The following is an 18,941-nucleotide window of genomic DNA, read 5'->3' on the forward strand; positions in this document are numbered from 1 at the left end:
CAAAAAAAAAAAGAAAAGAAAACTTTGGAAGGGACAGCTTTCTCTTTAGCACAGAGAATGAGTACACATGCTTATGTAAATCTTACAGTAATAGTTGACTGAGAAATGAATACCCAGCTTGATCCTGCCTCCTATTGATGTCTTCAAAAGCTGTTTTTAATGAAACATCTAGGCATTTATTAACAAAGGGTTCATGCATAGATGAAGTACAACTCTTAGTAAACTCACAGAGTAAGTTGAGTAAGTTGCTTTTCACACTCTTCTCATCTATTTGGCTTTACGGTTTTTCCGTGTAGCTTAGTAGTTATTTTCCTATTAATATCACATATGCAACCTGATATTTCTTACCTATTCCCTTCATTGTTTTCTCCTTTCCCATCTACCAGTAATTATAACCTCTGTGGCATCCTTTCAACAGCTAGGGCTAGAAGATAAGCATCTTGCTCCAAAGATAAAACGCACATGGTCACCCAGCACATCTCTAGGCTAGCTGATATAAATAAGCAAGTCTGAAGTCCAGCCCAGCCTGAACAACAGGGCTACTGCCTAGCTGATGTTACAGCCTGCCCTACACCTCTCACAACAGTCTTCTTTCTTAAAGCATAATTGGGGTATTGACTACTCTACCGTGTAAACTTAAGATATTCATTTGCAATTCTATCTCAGGTATGTATTTTATTTGTGTTCTCTGTTTTCTTTTTCAGCCTCATTGACTGTTATTTCAGTAAAAGCTGTCTCAGGCATGATCACTTTTTCTGTGATGGATAAAATGCAACTAACATATCCCATCTTCTATATAATGTTTATCATCATGATAGCATCTTGTGTTTTCCAAGTCAAGTAAGTTAGCTTCTACGTCCTCACCAATCTTTCAACATTCCTGTGCTTCTTCGAGCATTAATCTCTATTGGCATCAGATGATAATTAAAATGAGATGCAACTGATTTCAAAGGGTGAAGGGGCTACAGCTTATCCTCAGCTAACATGCCTTGCAATATCCTTCACATTCAATAAGAAGTTTTTGCTAAGCATTGCCTTCACATCCTGTGAGTTCTAAAGTGCAGCCATAATCCAGCTAAGTGCACTTTGATACTTTCCTGATGCTCTTCTGCTTGTAATTAATATCCATTGTACACAGGTTGTCATTAGCAATAAATCAAAGGGGCAGGTCCACATCCAGGACTTCATTCTAAGTATAGGAAATGCATGAACCCTTCACCTTCACTTCTGAGCTCATGCTCATTAATTGCCCAGGGATGGACAAAACCAGACGTTTGGCCGGGAGGGAAATCCTTTCCCCAAAACTTTGCATCTTTGGCCAGAATTTGCTTTGTGCCCAAGGGATTGTGGAATGATTGTTTTATGTTTCTCTTGGGGCCTAATAGTGGTGACATGGAACATTTTTAATTTCTGCTCTTCCTCCACCTCCATCTGCTCTAATCACCCCCCTCCCCATTTCACATCGTGAGTATGCCTTTGCCTGCGAGGCTCGCTTGAGTTAACCAGAAAGTTTTCTGTTTACCCCAAAATGCTATGCACAACCACCATCCCCATGCCAGCTAGGAAGTCAGAGCCCGAACTTGGGAAGGAGTGGTTCCTTCCTTAGGTCTTAGAAGTAGTCTAGTTTTTACAGGTTGTCTATAGGCCTTGTAACGAGGAGTGTGGAGAACAGCCAGAGGAACCCAGTGTTTTGTCACTGTTTCATTTGTCACTTCCTTATAAGACTGTGTTCCTAATCCCTGAACCTTGCTATTTTGCCTCATCTCTTTCCTCTTCTGAATTGGTACTGCTGTCCCACCTTTTAGAATTTAATGATTAGCACCATTATCTTCACTCTGTGCTGTGTGAATGTAAAAGGCAGCTAGAATTGAAGGTAAACTACATTCTTACCCCCTGTTTCGGTCCTTGCATCTTTCACACTAGAGTTGTGTGAACACACTCAAATGTAGAGCTGTGCCTTTTAGCCCTGGCTGCCTTTATTCTTAGCTGAGGAGGTTTGTTATATATAATATACACACACACACATATATGTTTACACACATGCACACATGTATCTATATGTACAGGAACACCTGGGCTCAGCCCACACAAAATTTTTTTTTTAATTTCTCAAGAATAGGACCTAAGCATTAATGCTTTTTGAAAGTGCCCAGGTGATGCCAGGGCAGTGCCCTGCTTTAGAAAAGCTTCTGCCCCAGACCGCGCAGCACAGCACAGTTGTGGGAATCTGAATTATGTTGGTGGCCAAAGTGAGAAGCTGAGTTTCCACATGTGCTCTGCAGCTGGAGTCCTAAGCATTGTTTTTGAAACATTAAACATTCCTTTACTTCTCCATCTTCTTTCTTGGCACGTGGCATGTCAATGCATAGCTATGCTATTCCCCAGATATGATATTTAACAGATTCTAGGGTCTATCGTAATGAATCAGCCCCAGTGTGATACCGGTCCAGCAGCTTGAATTGCTTCCAACTCAAACTTCTGTGGCCTCAGAATATGATTAATTGCTTTTCATTGTTACTGTTGTTGGTTTAAACAGACCATAAAACCTGACATCTGATCTCATACATCAGATGCATATAAGCTATGACTGCTGATTGGAAATGCCCTTTTACTACACTTCCTTTCCCTTTGTAGTTGTAACTAAAGAACATGCATTTCTTGATGTTATTGTTAACATTGCTGAGCATCTCTTAAAGCCAGAGCTTCAGTAAGTGCCTTCTGTTCTAGGTTCCTGAATCAAGCCACGAAACTCTACAATACAGCGGCGGTGGTGCCAGTTAACCATATCTTGTTTACAACCAGTGCCATTATTGCAGGTGAGTTTGGGCTTCCTATACTTAGGTGTTCTACCCCCACAACAAGCATATTGAGAAAATCAAGGAATTTTTAGGTTATTGCGATCTATGTAGCCCATATCCCCCCAGCTTCCATTCCGTGTCTGAATTTTGTCCATAACCTCATCTGGACAGGTTATTCTAAGTGGGCAAAGGACCTCATATGAATGCCCCCAGTACTCTCTGCTTCCTGAGACAGCTCAGTCTGCCATTATATTACTCTGATTATTTAGAGAGCTTTAAATTATTGGAAAGTGTTTCTTTATATTAGACTGAAATTAATTCAGTCTAATTCACAGCTTCCCTGTGAATTCAAGGCACTCATCTTAGTTCTGCTTTCTGGAGTCTTCTCCTTGCCAGCCCTCTGATGATCAAAGCAGTTGAAGGGTCCTCTTGTGTCTTGTCTTTGGGCCAAACATCCCCACTGTGAACTCTTACCTCCCTGCCCCTCACCGTCTTGATCAGAGAGTGGGTCCAAAACTGGATCCAGTGTTCCAGGGAAGGCCAGACAGGTGAGAACAGAGACTATGACTTTTACTGTTCTGGCCTCTGTTTTTCTACTATTGCATTCTTTTATTTTTATGGACAATTTTTAAAAATATGTCAGACAGAATAGTGTTTTTAAAAAGTATGAAATTGAAACTTAGTCCAAACTAAAATACAGTAGATTCAGGTATATACCACTCCTAAATTTGGTATTGGTTTGTTCTAGCTCTCTGGCTTATTGGGTGAATTCACCACCATCTTATATTGGGACTCCATTTCCCATTGCAAAATGTGTATATTTAGGAGGTGATTAGTAATTGTCTGTTTCCTAATAGGTTCATTTTATTTCATGACAAACTGTGACTGCCAATGGGAAATTTTTAAAAGTAATTAATATATTTTCTGTTTCCCAAAATTGAACCATATTATTTAAATTTTTTTTAATTTATTGATTTTTAGAGAGAAGAAGGGGGAGTGAAAAAAAAAAAACTACAACACATTGATTTGTTGTTCCAGCCATCCATACTTTTAAAGAGAAAGATTATGCCCCAGACATTTTTTTCTGGGGTTTGTTTGTTTGTTTTAGATTTTATACTGTTGACAAAAGAAAGTGAGAAAAATTTGCTCATTTGTGTGCCCTAGAATTATTAGAAAAGAAACAAGGTAAAAAAAGAATTATAGGCAGCCTGACCAGGTGGTGGCACAGTGGATAGAGCATTGGACTGGGATGCAGAGGACCCAGGTTCAAAACCCCAAGGTTTGCTGGCTTGAGCACAGGCTCACCAGCTTGAGCGCGGGGTCACTGGCTTGAACGTGGGATCATAGACATGACCCTGTGGTTGCTAGCTTGAGCCCAAAGGTCATGGGCTTGAGCCCAAGGTCACTGGCTTGAGCAAGGGGTCTCTCGCTCTGCTGTAGCCCCCCCACCCCAGTCAAGGTACATATGAGAAAGCAATCAATGAACAACTAAGGAGCCACAACGAAGAATTGATGCTTCTCATCTCTCTCCCCTCCTGTCTGTCTGTCCTTATCTGTCCCTCCCTCTGTCTCTCTGTCTCTGTCACACACACACATGTTACAGGCATGACATTCAGCCTAATCATTAATATTAGTGTGCTAAAAATATATAAAAAGAGTTCCCCTCCAAAGAAGGTTTTGTAGGAGGGCCCCCAGGGCTGGATCTCACTACTCAGCACACAGAGTAATTGACAAGTCAGGGAGGCTGCAACTTTCTGGGAGTGATAACAGTTCATCTGATGTTACCGAAGTATTGAATGGAAGTGAAGCTTCTTCCTGACTTCCCCTCTTTGTCTTCATCAAAAAGGGTAGCTTGAAATTAAAATTAAAATGAGATATATTTTGCCTACTAAGTTAATAAAGTTTTATTTTGTTCTTTTTATCATAATAATCACTACTGACAAGGCTGCAGTATCACAGACATGCTAATGGAGTTCTGGGTAGCATGGTACTACCTTCCTAGAATTGAATTTCATGGTTTTTATCAAGAACCTTGAAATGTGCCTGACCAGGTGGTGGCACAGTGGGTAGAGCATCGGACTGGGACGCAGAGGACCCAGGTTCGAAACCCTGGTCAGGCTGCCTATAATTCTTTTTTAACCTTGTTTCTTTTCTAATAATTCTAGGGCACACAAATGAGCAAATTTTTCTCACTTTCTTTTGTCAACAGTATAAAAGAGGTCGCCAGCTTGAGCGCAGGCTCATTGGGTTTGAGCAAGGCTCACCAGCTTGAACCCAAGGCGCTGGCTTGAGCAAGGGGTCATTCACTCTGCTGTAGCCTGGTCAAGGCACATATGAGAAAGCATTCAATGAGCAGCTAAGGTGCTGCAATGAAGAATTGATGCTTCTCATCTTTCTCCCTGTTTGTCCCTATCTCTCCCTCTCTCTGTCTCTCTATATATCACAAAAAAAGAACCTTAAAAATGTTTTCACTCTTTGATTCTATAACTCTACAACAACAAAGAAATAACCCAAATAAAAAATGGGCAAAGGACCTGATAGACATTTCTCCAAAGAAGATGGACAAATGGCCAATAAGCATATGCAAAGATACTCAACATCACTAATCATTAGGAAAGCAAGTCAAAACGATGAGGAGGTACCACTTTATGTCTATTAGGATGGCCACTAGAGAAAAAACAAAACAAAACAGAAAATAACAAGTGTTGGTGAGGATGTAGAAAAACTGTAACCCTTTTGCACTGCTGGTGGGAATGTAAAATGGAGTAGCCATCTGGCAATTTGGATATATGTTCAAAAGAGCTGAAAGCAGGGACTCAAAACAGGTATCTGTATGCCTGGGTTCATAGCAGCATTATTCACAATAGCCAAAAGGAGGACGCAACCCAAGTGTCCATCAACAGATGAATGGATAAAGAAAACATGGTATATGCATGCAATGAAATTTGAAACATGTATATATCAACCTCAAAAATGAAGGAAATTCTAACACATGATAGAACACAGATAAACCTTGAAGACATTATGCTAAGTGAAATAAAGCAGTCACAAAAGGACAAATACTATATGATTCCACTTCTGTGAGGTTTCTGGAGTAGTTAGACTTATAAAAATAGGAAGCAGAGTGGTGATCGCCAGGGAGCAGAATGGGGAAGGAGGAGATGGAGAGTTATTGTTGACAGCGTATAGAGTTTCAGTTTTGCATGATGAGAAAGTCCTGGAGACCGGTTATACAACAGTGTGAATATACTTCACACAACTGAACTGTAAACTTAAAAAGGGTTAGGATGGTAAATTTTATGTTATGTGTATTTTACTACAATTCTAAAAAAGAAAATATTTTTTTAAAATAGAAATTCCACTTAAAGCAACAACAACAAAAATCCAAAAATACTTGCAAAAAATATGTACAAAGTTCTTTATTGCTACTTTACTAAAGCAAAAAAAAAATAAATTCAAAATTGTCTTGTGCTTTGTGATATCTGCAGCACCAAGAACAATGATTGGCATATAACACCCTCAATAAATACTGTATTGTTAACCAACTAGCAAGGCTGACATCACACACTCAAAGACTTAATTTCAGGTAATATATAATTTAGAGATAGCTTATTTAATAAAAACTCTATGGAGGCTTTGGGATCTTAGACCAAGAAGAAATCATTGAGACCAACAAGGAGAGAAGAAAAGCTCATCAGAGTAAATGATACATCCATATGTTTCTTTACCCAAAAGGGAGCACCAAAAAAAAAGAGATGGGAAAGTGAGTAATGGAGCTGGGGGTAGCATCAGATGCTCCAGGGTTCTCCAATGCCTGAGTGAGCATGTGGCCAGACCGACAGGCCACAGGACATTGCCAAAACTGACAGCATGGGCAGCAGCTGGCCTCAAGCACGAGTGCTATGTGAAAAGGCCACAGAGTCCATCCAGACTCTCAGGTTATGCTAGCTGACCCCTGGCTTAAAACTGTAGGTGGGAAATGTCACTAGAGATTTGTCTTCTTGCATGTGCATGTCCTGGACTGGGTGAAATTTCTGTTTGCGAAAGTTATTTCAAAGCCCTGGCCAGGAAGGTCAGTTGGTTAGAGCATCATTCCAATACACCAAGGTTGTAGGTTTGATTTTCGGTCAGTGCACATACGAGAATCAACCAATGAATGCATAAATAAGTGAAACAATAAGTCAATGTTTTTCTCTCTCTCTTTCCCTTCTCTCTCTCTAAAAATCAATCAATAAATTTAAAAAGTTATTTCAATTGTGTTGATTTTATAATATGATACATTATGTAAAGTCTACAAGTCTGTTATTTTTTTTAAATCATTGAATATGCCCTGGCCGGTTGGTTCAGCGGTAGAGCGTCGGCCTGGCGTGCGGGGGGACCCGGGTTCGATTCCCGGCCAGGGCACACAGGAGAAGCGCCCATTTGCTTCTCCACTCCCTCCCCCTCCTTCCTCTCTGTCTCTCTCTTCCCCTCCCGCAGCCAAGGCTCCATTGGAGCAAAGATGGCCCGGGCCCTGGGGATGGCTCCTTGGCCTCTGCCCCAGGTGCTAGAGTGGCTCTGGTCGCGGCAGAGCGACGCCCCGGAGGGGCAGAGCATCACCCCCTGGTGGGCAGAGCATCACCCCTGGTGGGCGTGCCGGGTGGATCCCGGTTGGGCGCATGCAGGAGTCTGTCTGACTGTCTCTCCCCATTTCCAGCTTCAGAAAAATACAAAAAAAAAAAAAAAAAAGAAAAAAAATCATTGAATATGTAACAATGCCATACAAGTATTTTTAAACAAAGCTACTGAATGTGCATTATTAGGGTTACTGTACTTATAAAAAATACCACATTTCCCCATGTATAAGATGCTCCCATGTATAAGATGCACCTTAATTTTGGGGCCCAAAATTTGAAAAAAAAATGTATTACATAAAGTTATTGAACTCAAGTTTTATTCATCATAAAATTTATACAACTCCCCATCTGCACAAAAAAGCAGGAAATGCAAGTAAAAAAATCTACAATCACTGATAAAATGGACCCAGTTTTTAGACCCCACATTTTTCAAAAAAGGGTGCATCTTATACATGGGGAAATACGGTATATACAGTAGTGTCCCCTTATCTACAGGGTATATGTTCCAAGACTCCTAGTGGATGCCTGACACTGTGCATAGGAACAAACCCTGTCTATACTATTTTTTACTGTACATACATACATTTTTACTTACAAGGAAGTATTTTATGGCTTCTCTTTGGCATATTCAAATTGCCAGCATTACTCCTCTTGTGCTTTGGGGTCATTATTAAGTAAATTAAGGGTTACTTGAACACACCACTGCGATACCACAGCAGTCAATCTGACAACCTAGATGGCTACTATGTCACGGGCAGGTGTATATACAGCATGGACATACTGGACAGAGGGATGATTCATGTCCCAGGGTTGTGGGATTTCATCATCCTACTCAGAACAGTGTGCAGTTAAAAACTTATGAATTGTTTATTTCTGGAATTTTTCATTTAATATTTTTGGACCAAAGTTGACTACGCGTAACTGAAACCATTCAAAGGGAAACCAAGGATAAAGGAGGTGTCCTGTATTAACACAACTTGAAAAACACTGTGTAGCTATTATAAATATTCTTACCCTAAAATTAATTTTGTCTTCTGTTCCTGTTATAGGTATCATATTTTATAAGGAATTCCTTGGTGCAGCTTTTCTCACTATATTTATATACTTTTTTGGGTGAGTAAATGTCTCAGAGGTAAGGTATATGAAATCCTATTACTTTTCTGTAGGATTTTTGGCATTGTACCTGAGGCATAGAAAATTGGAGAGTAATATAAGAAACAACTGTTTCCTGAGCTCCTAAAGAAACATTTTTCAATTTAACACCTGACGCAAGGCTCGGTGTCTTTACTTTTTTTTGAGGGGGGGGGGAAGCAAGAAAATGAGAGAGAGACAGGAAAGGAGAGAGATGAGAAGCACCAACTCATAATTGTCACTTTAGTTGTGTATTGATTGCTTCTCGTATGTGCCTTGACCGGGGCCAAGCCAGTGTCCCCTTGCTTAAGCCAGCAACCTGGGGCTTTTCATGCCAGAAAGCCCTGGGATCTTGTCGACAATCTCTCTCTCAAGCAAGTGACCCTGCACTGGCAAGCCCGTGTTCAGAGCCAGCGACCTAGGGCTTCGAAACGGCCATCTCAGTGGTCTGGGTTGAGGCTTTACCCACTGTGCCACCACTGGTCAGACAAGGTTCAGTGTCTTTAACTTTGTGATTTAGGTATCTGTCAGAGGGTTCTGAAACATTAGGGATTTTCAATTCCAGATAAAGTCAAGATAAATTCACTGGCTCCGCCTGACCTGTGGTGGCGCAGTAGATAAAGCATTGACCTGGAAATGCTGAGGTCGCCAGTTCGAAACCCTGGGCTTGCCTGGTCAAGGCACATATGGGAGTTGATGCTTCCTGCTCCTCTCCCTCTTCTCTCTCTATCTCTCTCCTCTCTTTCTCTCTCTCCCTCTCTCTCTCCTTTCTAAAATGAATAAAAAAAAATCCACTGGCTCCTGTAGCTACACCATGGCCTTTTCATACTATATCAGACCTGCCTTGCCCTTGGGAAACCCTAGGTTAGATCTCAATCAGGGAGCTATGGCTACCTCTAGGATCACCTAGAATAAAAGGCCAAGATGGGCAGGTCTAGCTTTAGGCCTAGTAACATCAGGCTGTAACACTGGTTTAATAGGTCTGGGTGTCTAGCTTTCATTGTTCATTGATGGGCATCATTGCTGACATCCTTGCAAACAGAAAACAGAACTTTGACCAAGTATCACCACTATATAGGATCTTCAGTTCTTGATCTGGTATTCTGCATGACCATTGTTATGCAAACTTGAGCCCAGACTACGTTCAGCATAGAAAACCATCTATCTTCAAAATTCAGTTTCATAAGCTATTTGGGCAAAGTTAAACTTCTGGGATCTGGAAACTGTGACTATTCTTATTGCCAAGGACAACTAAATTTCTTAGAAAATTAAAGAATAAATTATTTTTTGCTTGTGTTGCATGCCAGTAATGGGTTTGGGCATGCATGGATAGAAAATGAGACCTAATGTCTACCCAAAGGGTTTTGAGCCTGAATTAGCCTCCAGATGGTAAAAACCTGGGGCAGAGATTTATTGGAAGCTCTCCAGGTCTTGGTTCTGAGGACAAATATTACTGGCTGCAGCAATTAAGACAAGTTTTAGGCAGCTTACCATGAAAAACAGGAAGAACAAAACCAATGGAATTTATGTCATCATGTAGAATGTGGAACTCAGTTATTTAATACTGTGAGTTCAGTGTTTTTTATTAATATTTTTCTTACAGGTGTTTTCTGTCATTCCTCGGTGTGTTTTTGGTCACAAGGAATCGAGAAAAGGAACATCTGCCACAGTCTTACATTGATTTTGGAAATATTCCTGGTAAAACTGTATATTCTTTCATTTATAATAAGAAATGTTATTCTCATGAATTAATATAAAGCATAATTCTTATCTTCAAATAAAATGTACATTTAATGATAATACCAGAGGTGATGTTTTAACCGCAAATGTTAATAGTCATTTATTTGGATGTCGGGTTCACGCGGAACACTAGGGATATAAAAGAACTGACCCCATTGTCTTGATTTGGGTGACGTTGCGCATTTCCTCTTTGAGTCTCCTTACACGTGAACAGAGTAGGAAAGGTGCCTGACCTGTGGTGGCACAGTGGATAAAGCTTTGACCTGTAACGCTGAGGTCGCTGGTTCAAAACCCTGGGCTTGCCTGGTCAAGGCATATTATGGGAGTTGATGCTTTCTGCTCCTCCCTTCTCTCTCTCTCTCTCTCTCTCTCTCTCTCTCTCTCTCTCTCTCTCTCCTCATTTAAAATGAATGAATAAATAAAGTTTTTTAAAAATTTAAAAAAAAAGAGTAGGAAAGGCATAAGGAATGGCTCCCAGCAGCAGCCCCTGAGGCTCAGAGAGCCTTTGAGGGAATGTCTACAGACAGAGGCCAGGCTGTTAAGGAACATCGTTCCTGGGGAAAGCTGAGGGGGCCCATGCTGTGTGGGGCCAAGACAGATGTTCTTCCCAGACACCTGAACCTGAGTGCCTCTTCCCGTCCCCCTCGCCTCATTCATCCTGGTCAGTTTACCATGCATCGCCTTCCCGGTTAGTTCTCCGCTCTCACTGAGAGTCACTCACTTTAGGCATGTAGACCACAGAAGCACTGTCCAGAACAAAGGAAACACTCCTCCCTGCCTACCACCCTCAGCAGTCTCTAGCTTTGCTAGGGATTTGGGGTGACCTATAGGTTTCTAGACAGGAGTGGTGATGTTCTCACAGGTTCCTCCACCACTCTGTTAGGACCCAGCCTTTGAAGCGAAAACCATTAAAACTTTATCCCTATGACTGAGAAAATATGGCCCTTTGAATTCTGCGTTCTCTCTCTTGCATTTGAGCCATCTGATCAGCTAGAGCTTTCAGTGCAAGAAATGGTGTTCGTGGCATGAGTGTGCATTATCGATGACTGGTATGGTTAGAGGTTCTTCGGTAGGAAATAAAGTGTACTTATTTTTAACTCGCTTTTTCATTTCACAAAGCCCCATACATAGGATCAGGAACAGCTTTCGAAGCCACTGTGAAAGACTGATTTTCTGTGTTATTATGTAAACTCAACATGGAAAAAGAGTCAGGACACTGAGGAGAAAGCTTTGGAGAGGAGTGAATGCTTCACCTTAACCTCCCGACTGACCCAACCTGATTCCCACGCCCAGCGTGGCAGACCCTGTGCGGGGAGACCACCCTCACACTGGGACGGTGCAGGGTCCCATATCTAGGGACACAGTTCCAAGGGCTTTTTCTTCCTTCACGTTTTTCTCTTCTGTTTAGAGGGTGATCACACAGTATAAAAAAGGGGAATAAAATGTGGCCTAGACAGAGCTGAAATTATTAAGACTTATTCTTCTGTAAGAGCTCAAAAGATTTTTTTGTGTGTGTGATTATTATCTCCACAGGGAAACAAATGTTGGATAAAATACAACCAGATTCAAACGGCTTATCCTATGGAACTTTGCCTGATGGAAGTGACTCAACAAAGAGCCAAAGTGGAGAGAAGAAAGAGGTCTGAAATGCCGAGAGGGATGGCTGCTGGCCTGTTACTCAATACCACCTTTTTAAAAAATTGCACATGTTCCATTTGTGTCAGCAGCTATTTATCGCTGACATGTGCTAGCATTCGTTCCAGTTCTTTACCCCACCTCCATTTCTGTGGACACTCAGGCTTCCTCAGCTTTGACAGTCTAATGTGTTCATGGAATGTAACTTGAAGTGTTCCCCACACCATGGACCTCTCCCCAGTGACCATCTAACCAGCTAGGTCTTAATTAGAGCCTGGCTACCCAAGAAGGAATGTCACACAAAAATGTGCACCGCGATTCGGCTGTGGAACACATAGGCTGCTTTTCCCAGTGGCCTGTAGTGTCGGTTGCTTTGCTTCAAAGAGACACTTTTCCCCGCAACTTGACTCCTGAAACAAAGGTTTGAGAGCATTCATTTTTTAAAACCTTTTGTTAACTGCCCCATAAAGATCTCACCTTTCTGTTCCTAAATAAGAACAGTGAGTCATCTTTTCTGAAAACTAGCCCTACTGAAACCCTCCTTTAAAAATTAAGCGTGACTTTAAAATTAGAATTTATAAATGACATTCTGTGATGAGACATACCAAAACTAAAAGACTTTTAAAGCAAGGACAAATTTGGTTGGTGGACTTTTAAAGCAAGGACAAATTTAAGAATTAGGACCAAGTTTTTAAATAAAAATATAAAATTATGATATTTTCTTCAGCTGTGAGCTCCTATTATTCTTGAATCGACACTGAAGAAAAAACTTAATATTCTGTGCCTTCATTTGTTTAGCTGTTGTAATTTATCAAGTGGGGTTATATGTTGTAACTCTTAACATGTCTCAAAAATCATATTTAAATTATTGATGATATTTTCACTAACACCATTTCTCCTAAGTCATTGTTTCAAATTTTATAAATGTGTCTAGGTGAAAGGAACAATTGGAGAACTGGATACAAGCCATTTAAATCCTAGACAAAGCATACAGTCAGGTGGTCCATCTGAGTCTAGAGAGGGAGCCCAGGGCTCCTATGCCCTGAATGGCTTTTCTGTTGCAATTAGTCCCAAATCTACTAAGAAAACACATGCAGGTAGAATCCATAATCATCTGGTACTTGTGATCTACCTAATAAATTTAATAGAGAAGAAAAGGGTTAGCCTTTGTTGTAACCAACATCCTAGAATAAGCCCTGTCTTTAAGGACATTTTAAAACCTTTCATCACTTCTGACACGTCAGCACAATAAGGCTCCAACCAATTGTCTTGCATTAGTGTAGTTTGTTTCACTCATACCTATTGAGACTGTAATCTTAATTGTTGCAGGTCTTTTAGCTTTGTTCTTTATAATACCCTGCACTCCTGACCAGACCAACCAAACCTGGCCACAAAGACAAGATTTGAATCCATCTCCAATGTATGACTAATAACCTAGAGCCCACGTCTGGCTTTTCAACTCCTGGTAAGAATCCCTGCCATTGCAGAAAGTGTTCCATTACTTCAAATGAAACAGTCATAATTTATGGCATGTTTTACTGAATTGGTCCAACATGTTGGTACTGGAAGGCTCAGCTAAGAAATGTGTCTGGTGTCTTAACTACAGATTTCTGGTGACTCTTAAAACTGGTTCAAAAAGATTGGGAAAATAATTAGACTGAAGAGTTTTACTTGAAGTAGGACTCTATTTATAGCTACAGCACATGGTTTGGAGCATTGCAGAATTTTGCACAGACACAAGGATAAGACCAGTATTTCACTGATCACCAACATTTGTATCTTTTTTAAAGTTTTGGGAAATGACATTGACTCATGCACATTTAAGCAACCTAGCAATGTTTTAGAAGTCAAGGTAACATATAACTATATTCAGACCTAATTTTACTTTCCATATTGCTGCTCCAAAATAAGGTGAATAGGAATTTTAGTTGTGCTGGCTTGCAAAGATTTTTTTTTTAAAATTATACAGCACATAAAAAAATTACACAGTGTATGACAACAACCAAAGCCAACCCAGTCCTTCTTTTGGCATCAAGAGTTGGGGACCTTTAGCCAACACTTGACTCATCTGACTAGTTGTCTAGACCAGGGGTCTGCAAACCTTTCCTTTAAAGACCCAGAAGGAAAGTGTTTGGGACTGTTGGCCGTACAGCGGTGCGGTTGTTGCATGAAAGCAGCCATAAACACCGTGTAAGTGAACGAGCCTGGCTGTGTGCCAGTAAAACCTAGTTACAGAACAGGTGGCTAGTTGTCAGACTGTAGTTAGCCAACCCCTGGTCTGGACTCCTCTGCCCTTGCTGTGTAGCTTCTTTCTCATTCCTTGGGCACTCAAAAACTTAAAAAGCAACAACTCATGGTTCATGACGAACTAAGTACTATGGGAGTATTGAACCACGTCTTGATATTTTACATCAGGATCTTTTTGCTTCTATAAAATACAAATGATTCATTATTGTTGCCAAAGTTTCTTAAGGCAGTGGTTCTTCTGTGAATACTGCCACCTATATTGGAAGAGTCTTGCCAATCCCACACTCCAACTCAACAATAGCTTCAGAAATAATTAGCAGTTGCCTCTCCTGTAGTTGATTAAAGCAGAAGCCTTTACTGTCTGATTGTTTTAAGTTTAAATGTTTTCTTGCTCTATAATACTTTCTCTATTAATCACTTGAAAAAATACAATAAAAGACTTTTCAAGCAATGACTCAGAAGGTGTTTTTCAGCCCCCATTCCACCCCTACAAGCTCCTGGAGATTCTATTTCATGGCAGAGAAAGACAGGGGGGGAACAAACCAGATTTCATAAATTAGTGCGTTTTAGCATTATTGAAGAGTAGTAGTGACAACGTGCAGGTTTTCCTCCAAAAGCAGCAGGTGCAACAGTGGACATGACTCAATGGATAGGAACATGGAGCCAGATTCCTGAAGCCAAGAACCCTCTTTCTGCTTCTTGCTTCCAAGCACACAGCTCATCCAGGAGTGGTGACTGTAAACGCGCAGCCACACGGAGGGGTGCTTCGTGCTTGCCAGGTTAATAGTGATATTATGGACATAAATATAGCAGTTGCTAAAATCAACTTTCCCAACAGCCTTCCAGACCGCTTTGCTGAAACTCTGTGGCTGCTTATGGAGGCAGTCCTTGCACTGGGCAAGGAACTGCAAACCTAACACATGTGTCTGGCACCAGCAGAAGTGAGTGCTTTAGTGGGGTTGCTAGATAAACACATTTTTGAACTTTTAGGACCAAGATCTCAGAACTGATCTTAACATGATGGTATGGGGAATTTAGAAACTGCTTCAACTCATTACATTCACCAATAGTCTGGCTCTTATGGTCATCTTAAAGTAAAAAAAATAAATAAAATTCCTCACATACACAGTTTCCATGCAAATATAGGCCTGCCTTGGGCTACTAAACATAGCGTTTTAGCAATTGTGGTAAATGCAGGGAAAAGCCTTCCCATCCAGGAATTCTTGAGTCTGCCCCTTTCTCACGAGCCTTAGGGTCCCACAAAACATGCTGTCTTGTGTCAGGAGAGCAGATCAGCTATAAGATCTGTGGCCTGTCCAAAGAAACATTTGGGGTTTTTTTGTTTTGTTTTGTTTTGTTTTGTTTTACTAGACAAGGAGGAAACTCCCCCTTCAATGTTGGTCTTTATTGAGAGCTAATGAGTCCCAACCATGAGATAAAAGAGGAATATCAATCCCAATATCAAATAAATGTTTGGGGTGCACCCACCTGGGGCAGATGCTGCCAAGAGTTTCATGGAGTTCCAGGCAAGATGGAAGATAGTCTCCAAGTTCTAGGAAAGAATCTGCTGCCCAGGGAGCTGGCAAGTGCGTACCCGAGAAGGAGCCCAGCTGTTCCTGATGGGACCAGCATGCGTGGACCAAAGCCACTTTGCACATTTGAGCTGCTGCTCTCCAGACGCGAGCTAATCCTCCCAGTGTGCACACAGCCTGCTTTTGGAGCCTTTTTCTTCATGGTTCTAATTTGAAAACCAACCTCAGCAATTTACTGAGGCTTGCGCTCTGCTCCTTCCATCCAAAGCACCTCACCTAAACCCTCTAAACACTAAACACGAACAGGGAAATGAACCAGCTCGAGAACTCTTGATCCAGAGACTCAGAGCTTGAGTGGTTTGCCTGATTATAGACCACTAACCCAATTACTACATGCCTCAAACTTAGCACATGTCCATTAATTCGCTCAAACATAATTGATCACATACTATTTTCAGTGTATTGTGCTTAAAGTTATTAGGAATATAAAAATGAGTAAGATCTGAAGGCCAGCTCTTCGGAAACTTACTGTCTCATCAGAGAAATGGCAGCTGTCATTTACTGAGCCCTTGCTATGTGCCAGGCATTGTGCTGAGACTATTCCTCTGTCAGGGAGGTCATTATCCCTGCCTTACAGGTTTAAAACCAGGGGAAAAGGCCTGGTAGGGGCTAGGGTCCGGCAAGAGGGACACATAGGGCACAAAGTTGAAGGAAGCTTGTGGGAATCTCCCCATTGCTGGTGAGAGGGCTGATCCTGCAGTTGCAGGGCTCTGGGAGTAAGCACCTCCTAACCGCTGTAGCGCCTCACTGCAGGCTGGCCCTGCAGGTGGAGTGAGTGACGTGGCTAGTGCCATTCAGCTGGTGAGTGGCAGAGCTGGGATTTGAACCCAGGGCTTCTAACTCTGTAACCCACACTCTTAGCAATAGTACCAACATATCTACACTGCGCAACAGAACAACAAAGGTGCCTTAAGAGACTTGAATAATGGGCATGGGAGCCCAAAGAAGAGCGGTCACTTGTGGCTAGGGGAGCATTCAAGGGAATTGCGGGTTATAGTGAATTAAATGTTGCCACCCAAAAGGTATGACCACTGCCTAACCCCCAGAACATATAAATATGACTTTATTTGGAAAAGGGGTCTTTGCAGATGTAATTGAGTTAAGGGTCTTGAGGTGGATAGAATCCCGGATTACCTCAGTGGCCCCTATATTCAATGACAAGTGTCCTTATTAGAGACAGAAGAAACAATACAAAAAGGCAAGGGAGGAGGCCACCTGAGACTATGGCACAGCTGGGGATGCCTGGAGCCATCAGAACTGAAGAGGCAGTGGCAGGTCCTTCCTCAGAGCCGCTGGGGCATGCAACCCTACCGATACCCAATTTCAGACTTCTGTGGTCTAGACTGCGAGAGAATCAGGTTCTGTTGTCTGAAGCCACCAAGTTTGTAGCACTTGGTTGCAGCAGCCCTAGTGCAGGAATACAGATTGAGCTGGTCTTTGAAGTACACATAGAATTTGGACATGGGAGGCAGCCCAGGAGCAAGAGAAACCTAACACCTCAAAGTAAGTTTAGAAAATGACCGTATCGTGGGTCATACAAGAAGGAAGACAGCCGCTAGGATGAGCAGGGTAGGTTAGAAGGTCTTGAGTGGTGAGCCTTGATCTAGACTCCAAAGTCTGTGCTTGATTTGGGAGGTAAATAAAGGCATTAACTTCATTTCAGGGAGTGGTAGGGGACTAAGAACACTGTCTTTTCAAAAACTCATCCATCAGAATGCAATGACAGCCTGATGAGAGCATCGGACTGGGACATGGAAGACCCAGGTTCAAAACCCCGAGGTCGCCAGCTTAAGCGTGGGCTCATCTGGTTTGAACAAGGCTCACCAGCTTGAGTCCAAGGTCACTGGCTTGAGGAAGGGGTTACTCGGTCAGCTGTAGCCCCCCAGTCAAGGCACATATGAGAAAGCAATCAATGAACAACCAAGGTACCGCAACTAAGAATTGATGCTTCTCATCTCTCTCCCTTCCTGTCTGTCTGTCCCTATCTGTCCCCCTCTCTGTCTCTCTCTCTGTCTCTCTCTCTCTCTCTCTCTCTCTCTCACACACACACACACACACACATCCAATGACATTTGCCTTGTATCTTTCTTAGTCATTCACTTTTGATATTAAATGGCATAATAAACGTTCAACAAATAATGGCTAAATTCAAGGTTCACATTTGTGGCACTCATATCCTACCATAAATGTCCAAGAGCAGTAGGGCCGTAGGCTGGACAGTGATAGCTGAGCTGGCCCTGGGCAGAAAAGCTTTGTCCCGAGAAGGATGTGCTGGGCCACCCAGACCCCCACTCTCCAGATCCTGTATCGGGAGACGTGAAAACAGCAAGGAGTTAGGAGTGAAAGCTGAAGCTGGACGGTTTCAAGAGTTGTGATGGTGGAAGGGGATAGCTAAGGGTCACAAGCAAGTCACGTTGGTATAAACTCAAGTTATAGGGAACAAGGAATCATGAGAGTAAAAGAGCTAAGAGCCTTGGGCAGAGGAAGAGGAGGTGAGTGGATGCTAGAGGAGAAGCAAACACTCAGTAAGGGGCTGACCAGGAGAGCTGCTGGAACTGAGCCCAGGTGTATGAAGCTCCCTCCTTAGCTCATGACAACAACAGCCAACCCCTTCCTTCTCCAGCTGGCTGGAGAGACTGTCTGTTGCTCCCAGCCACCAAACAGGCCTCATTTTCACAGTGCTCACTGGGTTTCCAACAGACATTAGATGGGGCTGCTAGCATGTAAAGGGAGAGAAGGAGCCCATTTGAGAAATGCTTCATGAAAACTGGGGGGACGTTCTTTCACGTATTCAAATTATACTGCAGAACTGTTCAGTGAGAGTCCAAGCCGATCAGGGACAGTCTTTAGTTCAGAGACGGAAGAAGGTGGGCCCAAGAAAATGATCAGAAGTCCCTGGGTTTGTCTAAACCTAATCTTAATGAATATTCTGACTTTGTTCTTTTTGAAAAGTGCGGCAATCCTGCTATGTGGTAATTTAAGGATGGCAAGGCATCTGCTGAGTGAAGGAGGAGAAGAAAGGGGCACGAGGGAGACAGGAGAAAATACGAAACCTTCTCCATGTAGAGAGAAAGATTGGTCACCCCAGCCACACAGGAGAAAACCAGAGAGCCAACAGCAAAAGGGCCCTTTAAACACCCCCAGTCCTCCAGGCTGCGCCACCAGGGAGCGCAACCTGAGCA

The 18,941-nt window shown here is 42.2% G+C and overlaps 1 protein-coding gene across 2 annotated transcripts in view; it reads left to right on the plus strand.

Annotated features, from left to right (window-relative positions):
• The window catches only part of NIPAL2 (NIPA like domain containing 2), an 84,065-nt gene extending 69,457 nt beyond the window's left edge, over positions 1-14,608 (plus strand). For both annotated transcript variants that reach the window (XM_066265985.1, XM_066265984.1), the window contains exons 7-11: positions 705-840; positions 2,728-2,816; positions 8,464-8,527; positions 10,149-10,243; positions 11,819-14,608. In XM_066265985.1, coding sequence (XP_066122082.1) covers positions 705-840; positions 2,728-2,816; positions 8,464-8,527; positions 10,149-10,243; positions 11,819-11,931 — 497 coding nt within the window. In that variant the 3' untranslated portion in view covers positions 11,932-14,608. The remainder of the gene's footprint in view (positions 1-704; positions 841-2,727; positions 2,817-8,463; positions 8,528-10,148; positions 10,244-11,818) is intronic.
• The last annotated feature ends 4,333 nt before the right edge of the window (positions 14,609-18,941 follow it).

The sequence above is a fragment of the Saccopteryx bilineata genome, chromosome 3, assembly GCF_036850765.1.
Source record: "Saccopteryx bilineata isolate mSacBil1 chromosome 3, mSacBil1_pri_phased_curated, whole genome shotgun sequence".
Taxonomy (NCBI): Eukaryota; Metazoa; Chordata; class Mammalia; order Chiroptera; family Emballonuridae; genus Saccopteryx; species Saccopteryx bilineata.